This window comes from Tachyglossus aculeatus, chromosome 9 (genome assembly GCF_015852505.1).
Source record: "Tachyglossus aculeatus isolate mTacAcu1 chromosome 9, mTacAcu1.pri, whole genome shotgun sequence".
NCBI classification, from domain to species: Eukaryota; Metazoa; Chordata; class Mammalia; order Monotremata; family Tachyglossidae; genus Tachyglossus; species Tachyglossus aculeatus.
In genome coordinates, this window is record NC_052074.1 from 36477606 (window position 1) to 36500418 (window position 22813).

At 53.7% G+C, this 22813-nt stretch overlaps 2 protein-coding genes across 3 annotated transcripts in view; one reads left to right on the forward strand and one right to left on the reverse strand.

The window, feature by feature from the left end:
• The window catches only part of RAB3GAP1 (RAB3 GTPase activating protein catalytic subunit 1), a 36633-nt gene extending 28176 nt beyond the window's left edge, over positions 1-8457 (forward strand). Inside the window, exons 18-25 of one of the 2 annotated variants that reach the window (XM_038751090.1) lie at positions 187-324; positions 1821-2048; positions 3630-3726; positions 3810-3913; positions 4023-4138; positions 5322-5424; positions 7188-7208; positions 7848-8457. In XM_038751090.1, the coding sequence (XP_038607018.1) occupies positions 187-324; positions 1821-2048; positions 3630-3726; positions 3810-3913; positions 4023-4138; positions 5322-5424; positions 7188-7208; positions 7848-8084 (1044 nt within the window). In that variant the 3' untranslated portion in view covers positions 8085-8457. The remainder of the gene's footprint in view (positions 1-186; positions 325-1820; positions 2049-3629; positions 3727-3809; positions 3914-4022; positions 4139-5321; positions 5425-7187; positions 7209-7847) is intronic. The other variant, XM_038751091.1, reaches the window with a different exon arrangement.
• A 2026-nt stretch (positions 8458-10483) lies between these two features.
• The window catches only part of ZRANB3 (zinc finger RANBP2-type containing 3), an 88302-nt gene continuing 75972 nt past the window's right edge, over positions 10484-22813 (reverse strand). Inside the window, exons 13-21 of the mRNA XM_038751723.1 lie at positions 22366-22792; positions 19243-19452; positions 17796-17887; positions 16144-16245; positions 15162-15304; positions 13843-13989; positions 13255-13660; positions 11404-11535; positions 10484-10890 (exon numbers count right to left, since the gene is read on the reverse strand). Coding sequence (XP_038607651.1) covers positions 10792-10890; positions 11404-11535; positions 13255-13660; positions 13843-13989; positions 15162-15304; positions 16144-16245; positions 17796-17887; positions 19243-19452; positions 22366-22792 — 1758 coding nt within the window. The 3' untranslated portion in view covers positions 10484-10791. The remainder of the gene's footprint in view (positions 10891-11403; positions 11536-13254; positions 13661-13842; positions 13990-15161; positions 15305-16143; positions 16246-17795; positions 17888-19242; positions 19453-22365; positions 22793-22813) is intronic.

A 22813-nucleotide genomic window follows, 5' to 3' on the forward strand; every position in this document is an offset into this window, starting at 1 on the left:
GGAGGAGGTGATGGGATTTCAGGAGGCTTTGGACGTGGTCCAGGGACCCCTGGTCACCTCCTGACCTCAGACCTGATGGGCTGCATCCTTGTTTTGCCCTTGACCGGGTCCCTAGAAGCTCCTCTTCTGGGCCAAGAACTGTGCCCGCGCTGGCCGTGTGTTGACCTTTGCCCCCAATGCCCGCAGGAACCAGCGCCCATGACCGAAGACCTGCTGGAGGAGCAGTCCGAGGTGCTGGCCAAACTGGGGACCTCGGCGGAGGGCGCTCATCTCCGGGCACGCATGCAGAGCGCCTGCCTGCTGTCTGACATGGAGTCCTTCAAGGTAGGGTGGCTCGCCCCCAGATGGCCCCCGCCCCAGCAGTTGGGCCGATGATGCCATCGGCAGCGGAATTTCAGGCTCTTAGTAGCTCAGTCCAGAGATCGCAGCCTCAGCCACAGGTGAAGGATACAAGGGTTGTTCTGCCCTCACAGAAGAAGGCAGAAGGGTGAATGTCTTTATTCCTCTTGAAGAGGTGGAGACTGACAGCCACCCGTCCATCTCTGCATCAAACAGAAACTCCTTAGCATTAGCCTCAAAGTACTCAATCACCTTGCCCTCTCCTACTTCACCTCACTACTCTCCTACTACAACCCAGCCCCCTCACTTGGCTCCTCTAGTGCTAACCTTCTCACTGTACCCATCTTACCACTGACCTCTCACCCACATCCTACCTCTGGTGTGGAACACCTTCCCTCCTCATACCCAACAGATAATGACTGTCCCCCTCTTCATAGCCTTATTGAAAGCACGTGTCCTCCAAGAGACCTTCCATGTCAAAGCCCTCTTTTCCTTTTCTTCAGCTCCCTTCTGCATTGCCCTTACTTGCTCCCTTTATACATCCCCTCTCCCAGCCCCACAGCACTTATGTACATAGCTGCAATTTGTTTATGTTAATGTCCATCTTGCCTTCCAGACTGTAAGCTTGTTGTGGGCAGGGAATGTATCTGTTATATTATACTCTCCCAATCGTGTAGTGCAGTACTCTGCACACAGTAAGTGTTCAATAAATATTGTCAGCTGTTCTCCAGGGCCACTGAGGACTGAGAGGAAAGGGGCTTTTGTTGCAGCAAGTCAGACACAATGATAATTGACAGGAAATGAATGCTAGAATGGGGAACCCAGGAAGCAGTGGAGGCTCAGCCCTTGAGATTAAGGAAAGAGAAGACCTTGCTTGTTCTGGGGAGAGCCTCCCCTCCCTGGCCTGGAGGCCCGGGGCTGGATCAGGTGACTGCTTATGGTCCCTTCTGATCCCGGGCCGGGCCACACCTTGACTATGAAGATGCATCTCACCCAAAGAGGATGTAGGCTCCTGGTTCCAGGCAGTCCCACCTCCACTGGCCAAAATACTGGTCCACTTCAGCCTGCAATCCCCTGCGGGGAAGGAATTGGCAGTTCAGAGAGTTTTTTCTTTTTTTTTTTTTGTCTTCAGGACAGAAGTGCCCCATACTGGAGCTCGTTCCCCCCTGGGGTTTTGTGCGTAGTGACACCAAAGGATGCCTGGGAGAACTGTGGGGACTCTCTCCTGGTCTCCACCTCCCCGCAACTGTCAGCCCCAGAGGGAATACTCACTGGTTGTAGCTGGGTCCCCAAGGGTAGATTTAGTACTTGATGAGTTTTAGGGAGTCTTTGTGGACTTTGTTGTGTGAAGTCTGTCAGAGAGGGCCTAAGGGAGGGTCTCTCCTGCAGGGGTCACCGGAGGTGGGGGGGCAGTGTCTGAGGGAGGGTCTGTCCTGCCACAGCATTACTGGGGTTGTGAGTGAGGGTCTGTCTTGCCACAGGCGGCTAACCCGGGCTGCTGCCTGGAGGACTTTGTGCGCTGGTATTCGCCACGTGACTATGTGGAGGAGGAGGTAGTGGACGAGCAGGGCCATGTGGTGCGGACAGGGGAGCTGAGCGCCCGCATGAAGATTCCCGGTAACATGTGGGTTGAAGCTTGGGAAACGGCCAAGGTGGTGCCAGCGCGAAGGCAGCGGCGGCTGTTTGATGACACCCGCGAGGCAGAAAAGGTAACCGGGTGGGCATCCACCTGGCCCCGACCTTCACGGCCTGGCTTGGGAGACTGTGGGGACCTGGATTGAGAACGCCCGGGCCGGGCCTGGGGAGGAGAAGACCACGTTTAACATGCACCACAGGCCAGTGCTGGCTGAGGACAAAATTGTGTCCCAGAGGTGTCAGCAAGTTGGCTCAGGGGGTGAAAGGATTAGTGCTTCCAATTTAAGGCCCCAGTTCCCATTGCTAGCCCTGCCCTTGATCCATCTGTGGATGGTCCTTCTGGTCCTTCTGGTCCTTCCATTTACAATAATAGTTGTAACAATTATTACAGTATAACAACACAATATAATATGCAATAACAATAATTAATACAATATATGATATCACAATCTATAATATAATACAATATAATAATAATTGTATTTGTTAAGCACTTACTATGTGCCAAGCACTGTTCTAAGTGCTGGGTTAGATACAAGCTAATCAGGTTGGACGCAGTACCTGTCCCATGTAGGGCTCACAGTCTTGATCTTCATTTTTACAGATGAGGGAGCTGAGGCACAGAGAAGTTAAGTGACTTGCCTCTGAGGTCACATAGCAGACAAGTAGCAGAACCGGGATTAGAAGCCAGGTCCTTCGGGCTCCCAGGCCCATGCTCTAGCCACCACGTCCTGCTGGTTCTCCCATTTGCCTCTATAGTCAGGGCTGGGACCCCTCCTGCCACTTCCCAAACCATTTTGGGAGCTAGAGGAGTTGTTGGAGGCTTCTGGGAAGCTCTGGGAAGTGTGGGCCCGATTCCCAGGAGCTGTTGCGGTTGGGCTGCCACAGAAAACCAGGCTTTTCTCTCCTAGTAGAAGTAGCCGTGATTGCACCTGTGGGATGCAAAGCACTGTACTGAGTGACATGTTTCCTGCCCACTGGGACCTTAAACTTTGATGGGGCGAGGCAAACATTAAAATATTTACAACTAGAGAAGTCAGAATAAGAAACTGAGGAAACACAGAAGCAGCACGGCCTAGGGGATAGACCTCTGGCCTGGGAGTCAAAAGAACATGGGTTGTAATCCCAGCTCTGCCACTTGTCTCCTCTGTGGCCTTGGACAAGTCACTTTACGTCTCTGTGCCTCAGTTACCTCATCTGTAAAATGGGGAATAAGACTGTGAGCCCCATATGGGACAGGGATTGTGTCCAACACGATTTGCTTATATCCTCCCCAGCGCTTAGGAACAGTGCCTGGCACATAATAAGCACTTAACAAATACCACAATTAGTACAGATGATATGTTGTGGGGGGCGGGGGGGCGGGGGGGGCGGGGGGGTGGGGGGGGAGTGAGTGTGTGTGTTTGTGTGTGTGTGTCTTCCACTGTAAGCTTGTTGTGAGCAGGGGATGTGTCTGTTTATTGTTGTACTCTCCCAAGCACGGTGCTCTGCACACAGTAAGTGCTCAATAAATACACTTGAATGGTGGGTGTAAGTGCTGGAGATGACTGATGGGGTCAGGAGTTAATTGGGGGAAGGCTTGGTGGAGGAAGCCTGAGTGACTGGCAGTGATCTCATCACCTGCTCTCCTCCCTTTGCCCTCTCCCCTCACCCAGGTCCTGCACTACCTCGCCGTCCAGAAACCTGCCGACCTGGCCAGGCACCTGCTCCCTTGTGTCATCCACGCGGCTCTGCTCAAGGTAAAGGAAGAAGGTAAATGGAACCCTTTCCCTTCCTCTTCAAGATGAGAGCCACACTGTGGCAAGGATTTGATGGGTGATATCTGTCTCACACAGAAGCCCTGGAAGAGATTCCTTCGGTTAAGAAGATCATTAAACAGATAATATCGCATTCCAGTAAAGTGCTGCGTTTTCCTAACCCAGAAGACAAGAAATTGGAGGTAGTTTCCAGTCGAGCTTGGGTCACACCCAAGACCCGTTTCTGCGTTCTTCCTTTGTTCTTCTTTTGTAGCTCTGGGCAGATGTGTCTTCCCTCTCTTTCTCCACCAGGAAATCATCCATCAGATCACCAGCGTGGAAGCCACAGTGGCCCGGGCACGGTCTCTGAAGGCCAAGTTTGGGACGGAGAGATGTGAACCCGCAGAGGAACGGGAGGATCTGGAGAGGTGATTGTTGCCCACGTTTATTCACGGCTCCAGAGGAGCAGCTACAGAGAGCAGCCCCCTTCTGGGGTGCAGGCCCCATATTTCCCCCTTGGTAGTGGCAGCCCTCTGCCAGCTCCCCTTTTCCTGGGTTGGGATCCTGGCCAGCCAGGCAGGAGTCCAGAGGAGAAGCAGACTTTTCCTAAAAGGTCCCTTTTCCGGGGGACAGAGGTATTGGTGTGTGTCAGAAGGTCTGATCTGAGCATTAGTTGTCATTTTTGTTGTATGTCCTATTGAAAATATAGAGATTACTGCAGAGTTGCAGAAATTTCATTAACTCAGACCTTGCTGATTTGGAATTCACAGTAAGTCAGAACTGGGAGGCCGGTTACTGTTTTGGCATTTGAGAGAGTGGCCTGTTGGCAGATGGGGCAGTTGCCCCCTACCCCATTCCCTTCCTGTCCCCATTTGCCCAGTCCCTGCCTCTCATCTTTCACCAGTTTAATCCCCCTCCCCTCCTGGCCCTTGGACAGATGTTGGCTGGTTCAAGGGTCAGCAGACTGGATGGAAGCAATAGTCTCTGGGGTTCATGGTGCTATCAGAGCTGGAGTTTCCCAGGAGACACCCCCCACCACCACCACCACCCACGCACCATTTGCCCTGCTCCCTCGTGGCCCATAGGGAGGGCAGGACGTCATATAGGACCCAGATGCCCCTCTCCGGAGGGGAAGAGTCAGAAGGAGCAAACAGGTGGGGTCCCCATGTCTGATTCCTCACTGACCCCGCAGAACTCTTTGTGATCTCCCGCACACCCTCGCACGGATTAGGGTGAGCGGCTCCAGCTGCAGCACAGAAGTCGCAGCCTGAGAGATGATGCTGAGGAGAGGGAACAAGAAATGTGCCTTCGGCGGTTCTGCCTTCAGGGCTGGCGGCGACCGTTCTCCTGCTTGGAAACTGATCTCATCCCTGGCCCAATGACCTGTTCACCCAGTAGCCTGTTTTGCCTGAAGCTCCACTAGAGGTTTATGACCCATGAAAGACCATCTCATTAGATAACAGTTCCAAGGGCCTTTTTAAAGACTAGTCTGTCTGCAAATAGGGTCCCCCCGACACTCCCCAGCCCTGGAGAGGCACTGAAGGACTTCCTGTGGAGAAAACAGATATAGCAGGACCCCTGTGTCCCTCCTCTCACGATCTGTGTCTCCAGGTTTGTGAGCAGTCTCCTGGAGCAGCCGGAGGTGGCAGTCGTTGGGGCTGGGCGTGGCCGTGCGGGGAGTGTCATTCACAAGCTGTTCGTGAGCGCACAGCGGGTACGTTGCCGGGGGGTGGTGTGGGGTGTGTGTGTGTGTGTGCGTGTGCACACGCTCGCATGCGTGCATTCAGCCACGCTCACTCTAGGTCCCCAGGGGGAGAGGGGTGGGCATGTGGAGTCTTCAGGGACATTGGGTAACATTGGGCAGGAGTAATTTGCTGGGCCCCTGGCCTTGGTGCAGCCTTAAGGCTGAGTCCAGAGGGACCGGTAGGGCAAACACAGTTTTTTGCTGGGTTTTAGCTTGTCGGAGCCATGGCCAGAGTGGGCCGGGCTGATCTAGCTGGAAAAACTGAGGAGGGGGGTAGGGCTGGTCCGGTTGAGGGGAGCCATGGGGGCAGGGGAAGGGTCAATCCTGGAGCATCGGCTCCAGGGATCCTGGGCTCGCATCCTTGCCTGAGCGGGCCGGGCAGGCCACTCAGCAGCTGGCGCAGGAAGTGTTGGGCTGAGGGACTCTTGCTGTTCTGGGTTCGGAGCCAAGGAATCACTGGGCTGGGTAGGAGAGTGGCACGGGCACAGTCAAGGGACATCTAGGCCTCATCCTTTTCTGTTCTCCCCCTCCCCCTGCAATTGCTCTCAAACCCCTGAGGCACTTCTGTCTTGCCCGAGCGCCCTGGGAAAACCCAGGCCTCTTACCCCACTCTGGGTCTGGACACTGGGAGGAAGGACAGCAGCAGGTCTCTCCTCCATACCCCTGGGAGGTGGGGTTTTAAAAGTTACTGCTATGTAATTTAAAGAAAATTGAAAAACTTTTAACTTCCCTGTGAGCAAGTTTATGGACAAGAAGTCATTATTCTGAGTGCTGTTGGTACATTTCCAGATGTAATTAAGAAACATAATGTTAAAAGCTCTTTTCTGGCAGGTCTCTTTTGTCTTTCTGAAACTGATAGAAAAATTTATCTCCATTTTGACAAATTTAGGGGTTTTTTTTAAAAGAAATTAGATGTGAAATTTACTTACAACTTTCAGGAAGTGTTCATAGTTTCATGGTTTTTCTTATCCCCAAAGCAACAGGAATGTGTTCTGCAGGTATTTTGAGTTGCTCTTAAAAATGGGAAATTAGTAACTAATCGGAGCCCCCTCAGGAGCAGTGGGCACAGCTGCTTGACTGTCAGCTCCTTGAAAGCCACAGCAATGGCGCCTACCACCTCAAGTGTCCATTCCCTAGTGTTGAGAGCAGTGCTCTCTGCTCAGTACACATCGTGGAAGGAGAGCAGCCCCAGCTAAGGAATGACAGACACACAGTAGTGTTCCTCTTCTTAAAGCTGCCAGCCGGGAAGGCCTCACAACTGCTTGGTCCCACCCAGTTGGCGAGGTGCTAACAGACTCCCTTCAGTCCATCATACTTATTGAGCACTTACTTTGTGCAGAGCACTGCTCTAAGCGCTTGGCAGAGTACGATACAACAGAGTAGGTAGTCACGTTCCCTGCCCGCGATGAGGTTAGATCTGGCCCATGAGAAGCCAGAAATTTGGAGTTTTCAACCCATCAACACCAGCCGTGGGTAAATCTGGGATGGATTTTCTGACCCCTATCCTTCTGGATGTAGTGTAACTAGCGGGTCACCTGAGGTGTTGTGGCTGCTGTGGGGACAGCTGAGACCATGTGTGTATACATGTGTGTGAGTGCCTGCACTCTGGGCCCCTGCGTGTCCCAACTGGCCCTCAGCTGGCTGCCCCGGGACTCTCAAAGTCTCTCGTCCAGCCTGTAATGGTCCCCCCTGCTTGTCCTCTCTGATCACTGTTTCTCTTCTCACCTCTCAAGCTGACTGAGCCATCAGACGAGGTAATAAATAGCTTTATTGCCACCTTCTCTTCCCCATCTTTCCAGCATCACTCAGGGCCCAGGACTCTCACCTCTCCTAGCCTCAGCTAGACCCGCCGCCCCCCCACCCCCACTTCCTGCCTTGCCCCCCGTCCCAAAATGGTTTCACCGTGGCTCTGGCCAAATCTTAATGAAAGAAACGTCCTTCTGGCAGCATATCATTTGCGGTGGCTGTCGGTGTGAGGCAGCTCATCGGGGCCTGGATCTGGCTCGGCCCCAGCCCCCGGCAATGGGAGCTTCCCTCCTGCACAGGCTGGTATTTGTACAGAGTTGTTCCCTGGGGCACCGTGCCACCCGGGCCTCTTACAAGCCTGAGGATAGCCGTTGTCCACTGGAGGCAGGGGGCAAGGCGGGGCAGGGCAGGGCCATAGCCTGAGCCAAGGTTGACGTTGCTTGTGTACCTGATCAGTGGGCCCCACAGCTTGCGGCGATCACAGATCCCATCTCTGGCTTCTGCTAGCTCCGTTTGCACCCCGCGCCCCCCCACCCCAGCTAAAGTCTCATTTGGATGTCCGTACCACGTTCAGCCCCCATCAGCATCGCCCTGGTGCCTGCATTGCCCCCACTCCCCAGTGACTGTCCCGTCTGGTTCTGTTTAAGGCTGCGGCTGTGTCGGCCCCGGAGGAGGAGCCCAAGCGGCCGGGCTCGTTGGAGGAGCGGAGGCAGAACTCGGTGTCGGACTTCCCGCCCCCAGCCGGCCGGGAGCTCATCTTGCGCACGTCCGTGCCCCGGCCTGCGCCCTACTCCAAGGCTCTCCCCCAGCGCATGTACAGCGTGCTCACCAAAGAAGATTTCCGCCTGGCCGGCGCCTTTTCCACCGACACTTCCTTCTTCTGACGCCCTGCAGTGACAGCCTTGTGCCTGGGAGGAGATGGCCCTCAGGGGGAAGGAGAGGGGGCAGAGTCACAGGGCCTCGGCTAAGTCCCCGCTTCTGGGTCTGTCCTCCCCGCAGGCAGTTGTCCCCACCCTCCCGCAGCCAGGAGCTGCCCCCGTCAGTGTGCGGGACCGCTGGGTGGTGTAGCTGTTAGAGGGCTGGGAGCTTCTGCGGTAGCTAGCTGTGTCTAACGTTCTCCCATTGCACCCTGCAAGGCTGCAAGCCGTCCTCATGCTCCCTGAGTTCATAGCCCTAGGAAGCCCATGCTGTAGAGTTGGTGTTTTTCCTTCAACCTGGGACTTTGGTGGATTCCTCATGGAATATTAAACCTCAGTGCAAGTAGCGGTAATGGGTATAATGGTATCCTTCCTGTTTTTGGCTCTGGCCTTTCCCCACTCCGTCCCCAGCCACCCACTCCGGCTTTGAGCGCACCAGGTAGAACGTCGTCGTAAAGGTCACCTGGACTGGAGACGCTCGGGCAAGTGTGGGGAGTGGGAATCCTGAGCTGATAAAACTAGGAAAAGATCATTTCAGGGTGACGCTGGGCTCTTCTTCTCAGCAGGAGGGCTCCCCTGCAGGGGCCACCCATCATGCATCTCAGTGGCCAGGTCTTTTCAGAACTGGTCTTGTGTTGACAGGAACTGACTAATCTCAGTGGTTTTTCTGGTACTAGAACATACGTAACAGTTTTCTTTAATCTTATTCTTTCTACACAATTGCCTCATGCCCTTTTTGCTCATGGGTGTACTGATGATGGCTGTTAGCTCCCATCTCCTGAGCACCGCTGGTCCCAATGGCTTGCCAACAGCCAGGCGATACCAGGTAGGAATATCCCCGCTGTTGCTGCTGTCCAGAAACACAGAGGTAGTGGGCTTTGTGTGTCACGTGTGGTGGAGGCAGGAGCAGCAGCATTGATTTCGGCACCTGCCTTGGGTGGAACCTAGTACTCACAAGCAAAAGTAAAAGGTGACACTGAGTCCCAGTCCACGAGACGCTTACAGAGAACCCGGGGCTAAGTTCTGGCTGTCAGCTCTAGGTCTAGGGTGATTGGCACCCAGCAGGCCTCACCTGTGCCCTAATTTCTTTCCCATTTCCCCAGGTGGTTAAAGCCCAAACATACGTGTTCAGCAATGACAGCTGAGCATCAGAAAGCCAAGGCTCAGGGACCTTCAAGGAGGTGGCCATGATGTGCCCCTGAAAGGAAGGAGCATCTGGACCCCGCTCAGCAGGCAGGAGAATGAGAGGAAGCGCGCCTCGGTAGGATCTGTCTCAGATGGGCAATGCAGGGTTGAAAACAAGCCCGGTCACTTCACTGGGCAGTATTTCCTCTGGCCTTGCCAAGAAAAGTTCTCTGGCAACTGCCCTCTTCCCTCCTGCCATTGAGGATCCCCGCTCATGGCACTCTCAGACTCCTCCCTCCCTGCCAAGACTCACTCTGGCCCGCAGGGAGCATGAGACCTCATCCACACTCCTGGGGCACGAGCAGCTGTTTGCCTGCCGTGATCCCCACTGAAGGCCCCGGCTGCTGGGTCACCAGGGCCCTCACCAGGCCTCATGGTCCTTTTCACCTCTTTTTGTGCCTGAGGGTTCTGCCGGCCAGAAAGGAGAGGGTGGCCCTGGGGCGGGTCTCGGGATGGACACCCGTTCCCGATTCTGTCAAGGCCGTGAAAGGTTTCTCTGACAGGAAGACATCATCTGTGTGGCAAACCGGTAGCTGTGGCCCGGAAGGCAGGCAGGCAGCGTGAGGAAGAACCCGGGGTGACTCCCCCTGCCCCCGTCCCATCCCCCTTCCCTCCCCCTCTGCCGCCCCCCACAGGGCCAGTCCTTTCGGGGGGGGGGGGGGGGAATGGAGAGGCTGCTCAGACACTAGCTCTGCTGCAACACCTGAGGCGCCACCAGTGACCTACTCTGAACCCTCTCCACCCCAACGACATCGGGGACCAGTGAGAGCTAGAGGTGACTCCCAAGAAAGGCATTTCTCTCCCATTCCCTGTCCTCTCTACAATTCACTTCTCCCTTGCCAGACTGTAAGTGGCTTGAGGGCAGGGTTCACACCTACTGATTCTCTCTCGAGCACCCAAAACAGAGACCTGTCTGCCCACCCACTAGGCCCCCAGTCATCCTACTGATAAGTCTCTGCCTGTTTGAACTGGCTTACCACTTGGCCAGGCCTCCAGTAACAGCTGCCCCTGGAAGCTATTACTCCAAGACGCCCAAAGACTCGTTCTTCTGCGTATCCTGCTGAGCCGCCAGCCCCCATCCCAAGCTGAAAAAGGCAGCGAGGTCCATGATGGAGGATGCAGTGAGAGACTCCCCAGCAGTGACGCCCCTTAGACAAAAGTGCAGAGCCAGTTGCTCAAAGTGTGGGTGTCAAACGTGATTGGGTAGATGCCACCCTTCTGCGTGTGACGGAAGGCACCACGGCCCCAAGCTAATAACCCCAAAGCCAAACCACCCCCACCAGCCATCGAGCAGAATGGGCCAAAAGGCCACCTTCAAACCAACACAGCAGTCAATGGCTCCGGATCGTTGACCCCCAACCCGTTCCCACTGTATGGCAGATGGCGCCTTCCGCCTCTCGGCTCCGCATCTGTCCTCGATCCCTGGGAAGGAAGAACCATGTCTTTGCTACCTCCGCTTTCCCAAAATGACACTCTGGGGATCCGGCCTTCACATCTTGACTAAAAACCTCGTGATGTCGCATCCGTGCTTGGAAGCCAGGGAATGTCTCCTCAGCCGGCTCCTCTCCTTGGCTTGCTGGGCAGTTCTCTGAAAGGGAAAGCCCCATGTGTGCGCCCGGGTGAATATTAGAACCCAGCGAGGGGTCGGTGTCCGCTGCGGCACAGCCCCCACACCTACTCCCCACTGTCCCGAGCCCTGCTGGGAGACAGACCCTGCCCTAAACTGGGGATTGCTCTGGAACTAGGGACTGGATCTGAAAGCCCAGAATGGGGAGAGGGAGGAGTGGAGGGAGAAATGAGGGGCATAAGGGGAAGCCCCCTGATTGTGGTGACGTCCACCCTCCCAGAGCAGCTGCACACCCCCTGCTCCTTCCGCAGAGCGAGGGAAGCCACTTCCCCCCGCAGCGCTGCAGGAAGGGCTGGGAGGCAGGAAGCACGAGGGGCGGTTCTTCCGCAGAGCCATCCTGGGGCCCCCAAGGTGCTAGAGCCCGAAAGGACACACCCCTCCCATCACCTGGGCCCCCAGCCTCAAATGGGGGTTCTCTCCCACCCCCGGCCCGATCGGGCCCTGGAGGGCACTCAAGTGGACAGTCGCACTGACCTTCCTGTGGCACAGTGTGCACAGCGTCTGCAGGTTCCCCAGGGGGCATTGGCCCCCACCACTCGCAACGGGCTGGATGTGATCCGCTTGCCAGAACTGCCCCTCTGCCGGGCTTCTTATCATCTCATTCAACTGCAATAAGAACGGAGTGTCAGCATTTCCCGGAGGGACGGCTGGCTTTCTCAGCGGGCCCTTCTGTTTCTACTGCAAAATCCCCAGGGTTGGGTGAGAAGGAGAATTTTTTATACTTAATTGTCAGATAGAAAAAGCCGTGGCATTAGCACTTGGGTTTCCTACTTGAGGGCACCAAGAAGCCGACTCGGGTGGCTTTTCACCGTGCCCAGTTTAGGAAAGCAAGTGGCCTGTCTGGATGGAAAAAAAAAAGTCTTCACACCCAAGTTGCGACGGTAGGGAAATGCAGCCCCAACAGCACTGAACTGCTTTCCGTGCTAAACCAGAAAACCGTTATGGCAAACCAGGTGGGCCTGAGGAGTTCTACCTTATGGGGATGAGCTTTTAGACTGTGAGCCCACTGTTGGGTAGGGACTGTCTCTATATGTTGCCAATTTGTACTTCCCAAGCGCTTAGTACAGTGCTCTGCACATAGTAAGCGCTCAATAAATAAGATTGATGATGATGAGCTGTGCTCAGCTCAGCCAGGGAGGTTAGTTCAGCACTAACAGTCGCGGGGGTTTTGAAACATCCTGGATCCAAGCAGCAGCCTGCCTAGTGGCTAGAGCACAGGCCTGGGAGTCAGAAGGACCTGGGTTCTAATTCTGTCTCTGCCACTTCTCCGCTGTGTGACCTCAGGCAAGTCACTTCACTTCTCTGGACCTCAGTTACCTCACCTGTAAAATGGGGATTAAGACTGGGAGCCCCATGTGGTACAGGGTCTGTGTCCAACCTGATTAGCTTATATCTATCCCAGTGCTTAGAACAGTGGCTGACACATAGTAAGTGCTTAACAAATATCATCATCATCATTGGAGATTAGATTAGAGAAGCAGCATGGCTCAGTGGAAAGAGCAAGGGGTTTGGAGTCAGAGGTCATGGGTTCAAATTCCAGCTCTGCCAATTGTCAGCTGTGTGACTTTGGGCAAGTCACTTCACTTTCTGGGCCTCAGTTCCCTCATCTGTAAAATGAGGATTAAGACCGTGAGGCCCCCGTGGGACAACCTGATCACCTTGTAACCTCCCGAGCGCTTAGAACGGTGCTTTGCACATAGTAAGCGCTTAATAAATGCCATCATTATTATTAAAATCAGAGTAATAGCGTTCCAGGGCAAACCCGGGAAGGGTGACAGGATCCGGGCCCTGCCGCCAAGGCTCAGAGTCTGTGTGCACGCGTGCGCGCGCGCACACACACACACACACACACACCTCCCCACCACCACCCCGACCCACCCACTCCACACCTCAGAAAAATTTGGAAAAAATAGCCCAAATCCCCAGATTCATTCATTCATTCACCCTCATCTCCACCATGAGAGAAGGAACAAAATCCATTTCAAGATGAAATAGTCACATCCAGCCAGGCCAGGTACGGACTCATTTGCTCATAGATCTTTCTGATCTTCTTCCACCTAGACTTCAGTTATTCTGGCTACTTTCCCTTTTAGATAGGATGCTCCTTGAGGATTGGGATTTTGTCTTTAACGACACTACACTCCCAGGTGCTGAGCTCAGGGTACCACACACAGATGCACCATTAAGTACTACTGATTGATTGATGGAAAGGTCTGTCCCATTCCCCATCCCAAAGAGCAGGTAACGCGGGCTGCTCCTCCTCGACAAAGACCCTGGCACACACTTACTGCTCTCCCGACTCACATGGGCTGGGCATGGTGGTACCTGTTCTAGAGGAAGCTGGGATGTCCACGTGACATCCAGAAGACTCTTCCTTTGGTTCCTAGGGGCGTCTCTGATGCGGAGGAAGAGCTCCTGGACGTTCTGGTTACACAGCTGGCACACACCTCGCTCAGCCTCATACACCTTAGCCCGCAGGTAACTGTTGCTAGAACGGATCCCAAACTCCTCCTGACAATTCAGGGAACAGAACCGCCAATCCCACCCTATGGCCTTGTTCTGCTGGCCGCTTTGGCTCGAGGGCTGTTGGCAGTAGAGACAGAGTGGGTTTCCGTCCTGATCGACAGCTTGCACGTAGCCTTTGGACCCGGAAGGGTCTGCGGGGAGCTCAGGGACAGCTGAGGCTGAATTTAGACTGATGAGGCCCTGGGCTTCAGGCTCGGACAACTTCCTGCAACAGAACGAGAGGCCAGCATCCAGTTGGAGTGAGAATGCTACAGAGTGGCAGCTGCCCGCCGCCCCTCCATTCTCCATTGAGCAATGAAGTCAGGCCTGGCTGACTGCTCCTCCGTGGCTCTCGCTTGCCCAGTCAGAGGATCTGTACTGTGAACACAGTACACAGTGAGCACTTACTTTGGGGGACTTTCCTGGCTTTCTGCAGCGGAGCGGTCTTTGTTTTGAATGGAAAACCTGGATTCCTTGGTGACCACCTGGACGCTGCCCCCAAGACTGTGAGCTTTGTTCACCGAGGCGGTGGCCACATCTGCTTTGGTTATATATCTAGAACAAGGGAAAGTTAGTGGGACTCAACTAATCTGGAATTCAGAATACTTTGGACCTTCTTCTGCCCTCAGTTCCCTCATGCACTAATCAAAGGGAGGCAGGGGTGGGAAGTGCCTGCCCAGGAAGAGCTTGGAGAAGCAAGGGAGAAAAAGACACCTTGATCTCTAACTGCCTTGGGCCGATTCGAGGGGCAGTCAAGGCCCCAGAGAGCTGAGATGAGAAGACCCTGTGGCAGATGCACCCTTACGAGGGGCAGGGAATGGATGGATGGACAGAACTAAAGGGACTCCTAGTCTGGAAAACTTTGCCCATGCAGAACAGAATGAAATTTTTTAAAGTCCATCTCCAATTTAGAGTGGCCCCTCTAGTCCACATAAAAGGAGACTCTAGGGTCAGTTCGCTCTAGGAGTAGTGCAGGGGTGGATGCTGTCCTTTGGCAGGGGTCTGTCTGTGATGAGTCGAGTGGGGATGTGGTGCGAGAAGGAGAGAGGGTCTTGAATTGGATTTGATCGGGTCAGGGCCCCAGGGTCCCATCACACAGGACAGGGACCCCTCTTTTGGGGGGCGGGAGGGAGTCCCACCATTCATCTCTGATCAAATGAGGGCATCAGGGTCCCTGCTGAGGCTGGATGCGCCCCGGGAAGACAATGGCTCAGCATGTCACCCTTGGCACCCATAACAGGCTGTGCCCTGATCACGCATGAATTCAGGGATGAACCCAAAGCCAATCAACCCCTAGGGAGAAGCCTCAGAGGGTGGCTGAGGAGCAAGCTGTCTGTCCAAGAAACCAGGACCTGGCCTCCAGGAGTCCCCTAGACATGGTGGTGTGTATGTGTTGGGGTGGCACGGACAGCAAAGGGCCAGATGGACAGGGACTGCTGAGAACAGAGAGAGGAACGTGGCAGAGATGGTTCCGTACATGTCTCTCACGGGAAGCCTGCTCATCCTCTGTTTCAGCCGCCCCTAGGGAGTGGCTTGGCCCACTCCAACACTCAAAGCACCACTCCTTGGCTGGTGGGTGCAGTGGCTCCCGCCAATTCAGACCCTGAAGGCAGGGAAAGAGGGAATCGGGAGCAGTTCTTGGGGGTTTTCAGGAGGGAATGTTCAACCACGATAATGGGCCTCCAGTGCCAAGTCCCCGAGCCGAAACAAATGAGAGAAGTACTCACCTTTTGGTACAAATCTGCTTGCTGAGGGGCTGCATGATCTCCTCCAGAGCGAGGGCAGGGCTGCTAAATCTCTGGCCGCTTTTCCTAAGAATTCTCTGCTTCATGGCTGTCAGGCACCACCACTCCCGCACGAACCTTGCAATCTGCAGGGAGTGGGGATAGCACAATCAGTCCCCGGGCCCCAGAACTGGACCGGTTTTCCCTTAGCAATCGAGGCGGGTTTAGTTTGGTGGGGGTGGGGGGAGGGCTGGGGGAGATGGCATTTCCAGGCTTCCCAACAGTGGCAATTGGACTTAGAATTGGGGTTTTAGTTTAAAGAAACGAGTTGGGAGGGGAAATCACGTGTGTGAAGGTGGAGGAGTTGGGGGGCCGGTGTGGAACTCCTGCCTTTAGTATGTGCCGGCCAGGCGATCGATGCACACCGGAAAACTGAGGGCTGCAGCCCCGGATGGTGCCCCAACCTTGGCCACGGGAGCTCCTCGGGGCAGGAAGCCCTCCTCCCCACAGGAAGGCCAGAGCCCACCATCCTGGCTAATTGGAGCCTACAAGGCTACAGCCATGGCCTCTGTCCACTGAAGCTGGAAGTGTCCAAAGGAGGGCTGTTCCGGGCGCCAGGGGACCCTTCAGGCCCCTGCTGGGATCCCGACAAGGCACCAGGAGGTGTGACCACCCCAAGACCGCCCCGGCTCTAGCAACGGCTCCAGTGGCTCCTTTAAACAGACGGCCTCGGCTGGGCTGAACGATGTGAAGGTGAGTCTCTGCCTGGGAACGGCAACTGGAGGTGAGATTATTTGCCACAGAAACAGATTTCCTATTCTCCATTAGCATCAGCAGTAAATAATGTGAGCTGCTTGCGAATGCAATTGATAATCGCAGCTCGCTACTGGGCCACAGCTTCCTCCGCATTTTTCAACTCCAAATGATCGTTAAAGCGATTAAACTGAAAAGACACTTCAGAGTGAATTTGCAGGACTGCTCTTACCAGTGATCGGTTCTGTTTCAGCTGAAAGCTGGCTGGTAAATCTTCCCAGAGGTCGAATTTTACATCCAAAGGAACAAAATTGCAGCCCATGGATTCCCCACCCTGTTTGCAGATTGGGAGAAACAGAGTCACCACTTTTCCCACTCTTTTTGTATGTGAATACAGCTGGGCCCAGGGCCACTAGGGTCAACCAATCAATTAATGTCATTTATTGAGCGCTTAGTGGGTGCAGAGCACTTAGTGCTTGGGAACATAAAATATAATCGAGTCGGTCGACCCGATCCTCGTCCACAGGGACTTTCAAACTACAGCGGGAAACAGTCATTGCAATAAATTACAGGTAGGGTCACCCCAGGAATTCGGAGAGAACGATTCCAGATAAGTTCAAGAAAATTTTACTTATTTGAACAACATAAAACTTTGGTAGTGATAATTGTGGTATTTGTTAAGTGCCTACTATGTGCCAGGCATTGTACTAAGCGCTGGGGCAGACACAAGCTAATCAGGTTAGACACAGTCCCTGTTCCACATCCTCATTTTAGGGGTAAGGGAACTGAGGCCCAGAGAAGTAAAATGACTTGCCCTTGGTCACCCAGCAGGATGGCTTCCTAAATTTACGATTTAGGCTACGTAGCAAATGCACTCGTTGGATGAAATTGAAAAGAACATTTTCATTTTATTATAACTCATGGTGTTTATGATAATGGCAGGAGGTCATTTAAATTCTAGGCACTTACAGATCCAATGTATTATTACCCTTATGGCCTTAGGCAGGAACTATCAACTCAACGCTCATCCTGGACTCCGATTTTTGAAACAAAGGAAAATCAATAACAGCTTGGAAGCGATAGCATAAAGAGGCCCGAAGCAGCCTTTTTAAACCTGACTGTGTGTATGTGTGTATTCAGTCCTGAAGTCTTGAGGACCAAGGCACATCCACAGTTCCCGCTGGGAGACTCCATCATCTTGTCTGAGCCTGCGTCTGAGTGTTGTGAACATGCTCGTACCAAGAAAGGGGCCTGGGTCTGTCTCTCTGAACGGGTGGATGTGCGTTCCCTGAGGACTGCGGAGCGGGTGCTAGCTTGGGGCTTGTGTGTTTGAGGCTCTGCCCTAAAAGTAGCAGGCGGTGGGCCAGCATGTTGGTTGGTGGACCAGCTGGCCGACAGGCAGGCTCTGCCTGGGTCAGACAGTGAAGCCTCAGAGGTTGGGAAGGAGGAGGATCTGGGAATGGGAGCCCGGGAAGCCTGGGATCCCCTACCTGCCTTAGATGACTTCGACTGGCTTGGAGGCCGAGTCCACAAGGGAAGGACCAAGGGGGACCTGCCTTCTTCTCCAGCTCCTCCCAATCTCCTCCCCTTCACACCTTTTTCTGCAACAGCAGCCCCGGGAAACAGGGTAGTGGGTAGAGGGCAGGAACGGGAGTGGGGCTGCGGGAAATGGTTGCCGAGCTGTGGGTGTTGGCGGCATTACACTCTTCCGCTGCCGGAGCCTCGGCAAAAGCCGCCACCATAAGCGACTGAGCCCTACTAGCCAGAGAGAAATGGAAGAGCCAGTGGGACGAAGAGATGGGGGAGGCAAGCTGGGGCGGCAATAGGAGAAGAGAGGAGCCTCCCCGAATCTTCCTTTACCTGCCAAAGGCCTGTAAAGCCTACCTTGGTGTAGAGGTGTATTCGGTCAGTGTTCCTACTTGCACAAAACAGCAGGCCATCATACACTGGGAAAGCATCTGAATTCTCAAACGGTTCTAGAGAGGAAAAGGGAGAACCTGAAGCTCTGTTTCTCTCTGCCCCCTGGGGCCAAGAGATGTTACCAAACTAAGAGCATCCCAGGACCTTGTGCCCAGGTAGTACTGCACACACATTTTCCTCGGCTAAACCCCACCCCCACTGGCTCTGCCACTGGACAAACGGTAAGAGGTGGCGGAGTTGTTCCCGACTGGCCCCAGTAATAGCCGCCCCTCCCTGCTGCCACCAGCCACAAGGAAACAGATGCCCAGCCCAACCACTCACCAGGCCTCACATCTTTAGTAATTTCTCAAAGCTAAGTGTACCCCGAGGGTTTCCTTGGGTAAAAGTAGGGAATGAGAATGCCTCTGTGCAGCAGGTAAGGTGCAAGGCCAGGGGTCACTGCCACCCCACCATGGCACAGGCTCTCTGGCCAATCAGCCAGCCCTTGCCAGTTACTCCAGTGGCAAAGCTGTTGGATGATGTCCAGGTTTTTGCTTGTTCATATCCAGAGCTAAGGGAAGTCCAGGATGAGGACAGGGAAAAGCCAAACCAAAATGAACCACCTATCGCCAGGTATGACTAGCCCACTAACATTTTCTTGAAACATGGGGTCATGTCCCTGGGTTTCGAACAGAGTAGCTGAATGTGCCTCAGGACTGAGGGACTCACAGACTGTAGAAGATCCATCCCACCCCGGCTGTTCAGTAGGGCTTCCCGAGCTCTGCTAACCCTAACGATCCCCTGTGCCTCTGGGCTGGGAGCTGCTGGAGTTGGGGGAGTGGGGAAGGGGCTGCTGCCTGAAGCCAGCTGACAGCTGGTCAGCACTGCCCGTTCCAGGCGCGCCGGCCTCATTTCAGCCACCTGGATTGGACAGACCTGGTTGGAAATGCAGAATACAGAAGAAAACCTCAGCCTCTGTAGTGCTGTGCTGCAGCATTCTGCAGAGAGGGGCCTTTTTGCCTTACAGACAGACCGAGAGAAAATCACACTGCAATGACTCCTTGAGGTTTGGAGTCTCCCCCTATCAGTAAGTGGTACTGATTGAGCGCTTACTCTGTGCAGAGCACTTGACTGAGTGCTTGGGAGAGTACAATACAACAGAGTTGGTAGACATGTTCCCTGCCCACAAGGAGCTGGAAGTCTTCTTTCTCTGTCTCATGAGCCTCAGACTGAATGCCTCCTTTCTTGGGGTCTGGATTCCTTCCTCCTCCCGAGCCCTAGCCTTAACACCTCTTTCCTTGGGGTCTGGATTCCTTCCCTGTTCCCGTCCCGAGCTTAAGCCTTAAAGTCTCTTTCTTCAGGGTCTGGATTCCCTCCCTGTCCCGAGCCCGAACCCTAACGCCTCTTTCCTTGGGGCCCTGGACTCGCTCACCCTCATGAGCCTCAGCCTGAATGCAGCCTCCTCCTCTTCCTCTTTCCTTGCTCTCAGTGGAGGGCTCAGTCCCCGGGGACTCCCGGTCCGGTTCTACCCCATCCGAGTTGTCGGCGCGCAGCACGTCAGCTCTTCCGCACCCCTCAGAAACGTTTCCTTGTCCTCTGGCGGTGCAGTCACGGTACCCCTCTCCTTCTTTGCTCAGATTCACTAGAATTGGGGAAATTTTTACAAAGTGAATTAAAATTTGGAGGAAACCTTTATTGATGGTGTGACAATTCTTGAGAGACTCTGTCAACCACCTCTTGAGAAAGGAAACAATCTCAGTATTTATTCGTATCATAAGAAAGGCTAAAGTTCTGAGCGCAAATGGAAGTTACGAACATAAGAGTGAGAGCAAAACCACTGCTGTGTCAGTCAGCCCGGGACTCGAGCTGGGGCTCGGGACGCTGGGAAGACCTGTATGTTGCTTATCCTCCTGGACCCATGCCCTCATGGTCAGGGATGGACCATCCTGACTCCCTGCTAGTGACCCAGCACAGATCACCCAACACCTCTGACTCTCCTTTAGTGACCCGGCAGGGAACACCCAACACTTCTAACTCTCACCTCTCCATCCCTGACCCTCCACTGAGCAACCCGACATGGGCCATTCCACCCCGAGTCTCCCCATGGCATTCCCGATTTACTCTCTGGAAACTGTTGGATCAGGTAGGAAGGACTGTTCATATCACCTTAAAGCTAATGGTACTTTCATCCTGCACAATTTCCTCTGGTAACACAGGTCACATGGTTAGCAGCCTTGGGTGTTTGGGTTTGGACCCATCACCTTCTTGATGCAATGGGATTTTGTGACCCACACCCTTCTTGATGTGTAAACTTACACCAGGAACACCCCTGGGCTTCATTTTTCCACACGGAAATAAATGTCTTTTGTCTTTTCAGAATTTCCTCAACAAAAGTCGATCCATTTCCCAACCTTCTTGGGAGCTCTGTTGCCATTTATTGCAAAGAACAGAGGATCCCAGCTAACGACAAAATAACTCACTGCCGCACAATATTACCTTTCACGTTCTAATCCTCATGACCAGATGAATTATTTTTTAAAATGATGATAATGGTACTTATTAGGTGCTTACTTATGCCAAGAACTGAACTAAATGCTGAGGTAGGTACATGATAATCAGGTTGGATACAGTCCCTGTTCCACATGGTGGACACAGGCTATATCAGAGGAAGAATTTAATCTCCATTTTATAGATAAGGCACAGAGAATCAATCGTATTTATTGAGCACTTACTGTGTGCAGAGCACTGTACTAAGCGCTTAGGAAGTACAAGTTGGCAACATACAGAGACAGTCCCTACCCAACAGTGGGCTCACAGTCTAAAAGGGGCTCACAGTCTAGGAGAAGTAAAGTGACTTGCTCAAGGTCACGTAGCAGACTCAGCATTTATGTACATGTTTGTTATTTACTAATTCATATTAATGTCTGTCTTCCCATCTAGACTGTAAACTTGTTGTGGGCAGGGAATGTGCCTATTTTATATTGTACTCTCCCAAGCACTTAGTACAGCGCTTTACACACAGTAAGCACTCAATAAATATGACTGAATGAAACAATTGGCGGAGCCAGGATTAGAACCCAGGTCCTCGGACTCTCAGGCCTGTGCTTTTTCCACTAGGCCATGCTGTTTCCCATGTTTCTTGCAGTTGGGAGATGAAGGGGATCTTCCCAAGTTGCTACAGAGTTATGTTCTGTGCAACAAGCAGGTGGATCCCCTAGGGTGTCCCGGCTAGAAACGCAGTGAAGCATGTGGGTGGCCCTGCCGGGAGGGGCTCCCAAACAAACAAGGAGGAGGACCATTCAGTGCAGAGTGTACTCCCTCTCCATCATCATCATCATCATCATCATCATCATCAATCGTATTTATTGAGCGCTTACTGTGTGCAGAGCACTGTACTAAGCGCTTGGGAAGTACAAGTTGGCAACATATAGAGACAGTCCCTACCCAGCAGTGGGCTCACAGTCTAAAAGGGGGCACACAGTCTCCACTCAGGCGGCAGCACCCTGAGCTCAGACAAGGGAAACAAGCCGATCCCCAGCCCAAATTCCCAGTGGCCCATGGGCCTACGGTTAGGAGGGGCCAGGCAGAGAACAGAGATGCTTGTTCAACACCAAGCCATGCTGGGTCCCCAGGGGTCCTGCTGCAGGCCTTCCAGGCACACAATTGTGGACTAGCTGCTGGTGACCTATACACGAGGAAGCAGTCAGGCCTTCCCGCCAGGACTTGACCAGCTTGGCATATTTCGCAGGCCCACACCTCCCAACCAACAGTACCCTGCTAAAGTGTGTATGGAATTATTTTTTAAAGGCATCGGATTAAGCAGGGCAGATAAACGAGAATTTCCCAAATGATCCCGGAGAAGATGGCGTGATCAATAAATGAGGGAAAAATTGGCAGGATAGCTTGGATCATTTCTCACCCCCCAAAACTTCTAAACAATTCACATTTAGGCAGCCAAAAGTAAAATTATTTGGCTATTTAGAGCAGGATGGTGATACTTTCCCTTTTTAGCAGGAATTTCTCTAATGGGGGAAGAAAACAGCAGGTTTATGACTAGAAGGAGGAGGGTGCTTGCTGCCATGGCAACAGAGTTTCTATTCCTGCCCACTGAATTTGCATCCTGCTGACATTAATCCGAAATGTCCATTTTGCCAAATTAGTTCCATGTCACAGAGTGGGAGAGTTTCCCTTCCGAGAAGGGGACGTACATTCCTCAGAGACCCAGCTGGTGGGGGAGCTTCAGGAGGAGCTGAAGCCTGCCAAGGTCAGCGACACGAGGTGTCTGTCGCCTGCTCTCGCCTCTTCTCCCTCTACTCTTATGGGCCAGGGACTGTGTCAACCGCATTAACTTGGATCTAGCCCAGAGTTTACAACGGTGCTTAACAAATACCAGAATATACGTGACTGAGAGTGACTGCCCACTGCGCCGGGCTGCAGGCTGGGGGTGGGGGTGGGGGGTGGGGGGGCAGAGAGACAGAGACAGAGACAGAGATAGGCGGGCAGGCAGACAGGGCGGGAGGCAGGCCCGGTTCCCGGCTGGCTGGGAGGTTCTCACCTGGGCTCCGTCGAGGATGCTCACACATCTCACAGTACGGTAACAAGGAGCTGTTGACATAGGTGCAGCGACCACAGTCCCACCCTTGGTGGCCAGGGAGGGCTGCCCTGCTGGGGTTGGGCTGGACCCCCTCAGCTCCCGCTCCGGGGCACGACGAGCTGGCTCCGCCCGGCCTGGACTGGCTCCCTCTGGGAACACAGTCCTGTTGGGCGGGTTTGCCCTCTGATCGAGACCTTTTGCATGCAGGCTCAAAATCGCTCTCCAAACCAGCAGCCGCCTCTGAAATGGTGTCTCCGGAGCGAAGGGACTCACTGTCCGCTCCGGGGATGGAGCGGGATTCACTGCAGGAGGCCGGGCTGCTGGGCCTTTTCTTGTTGGGTCTCGGGGAGAAGAAGGAACGGATATCATGCTGTTTTTCTTTCTCACACTAGGAAAAGCACACAGATGT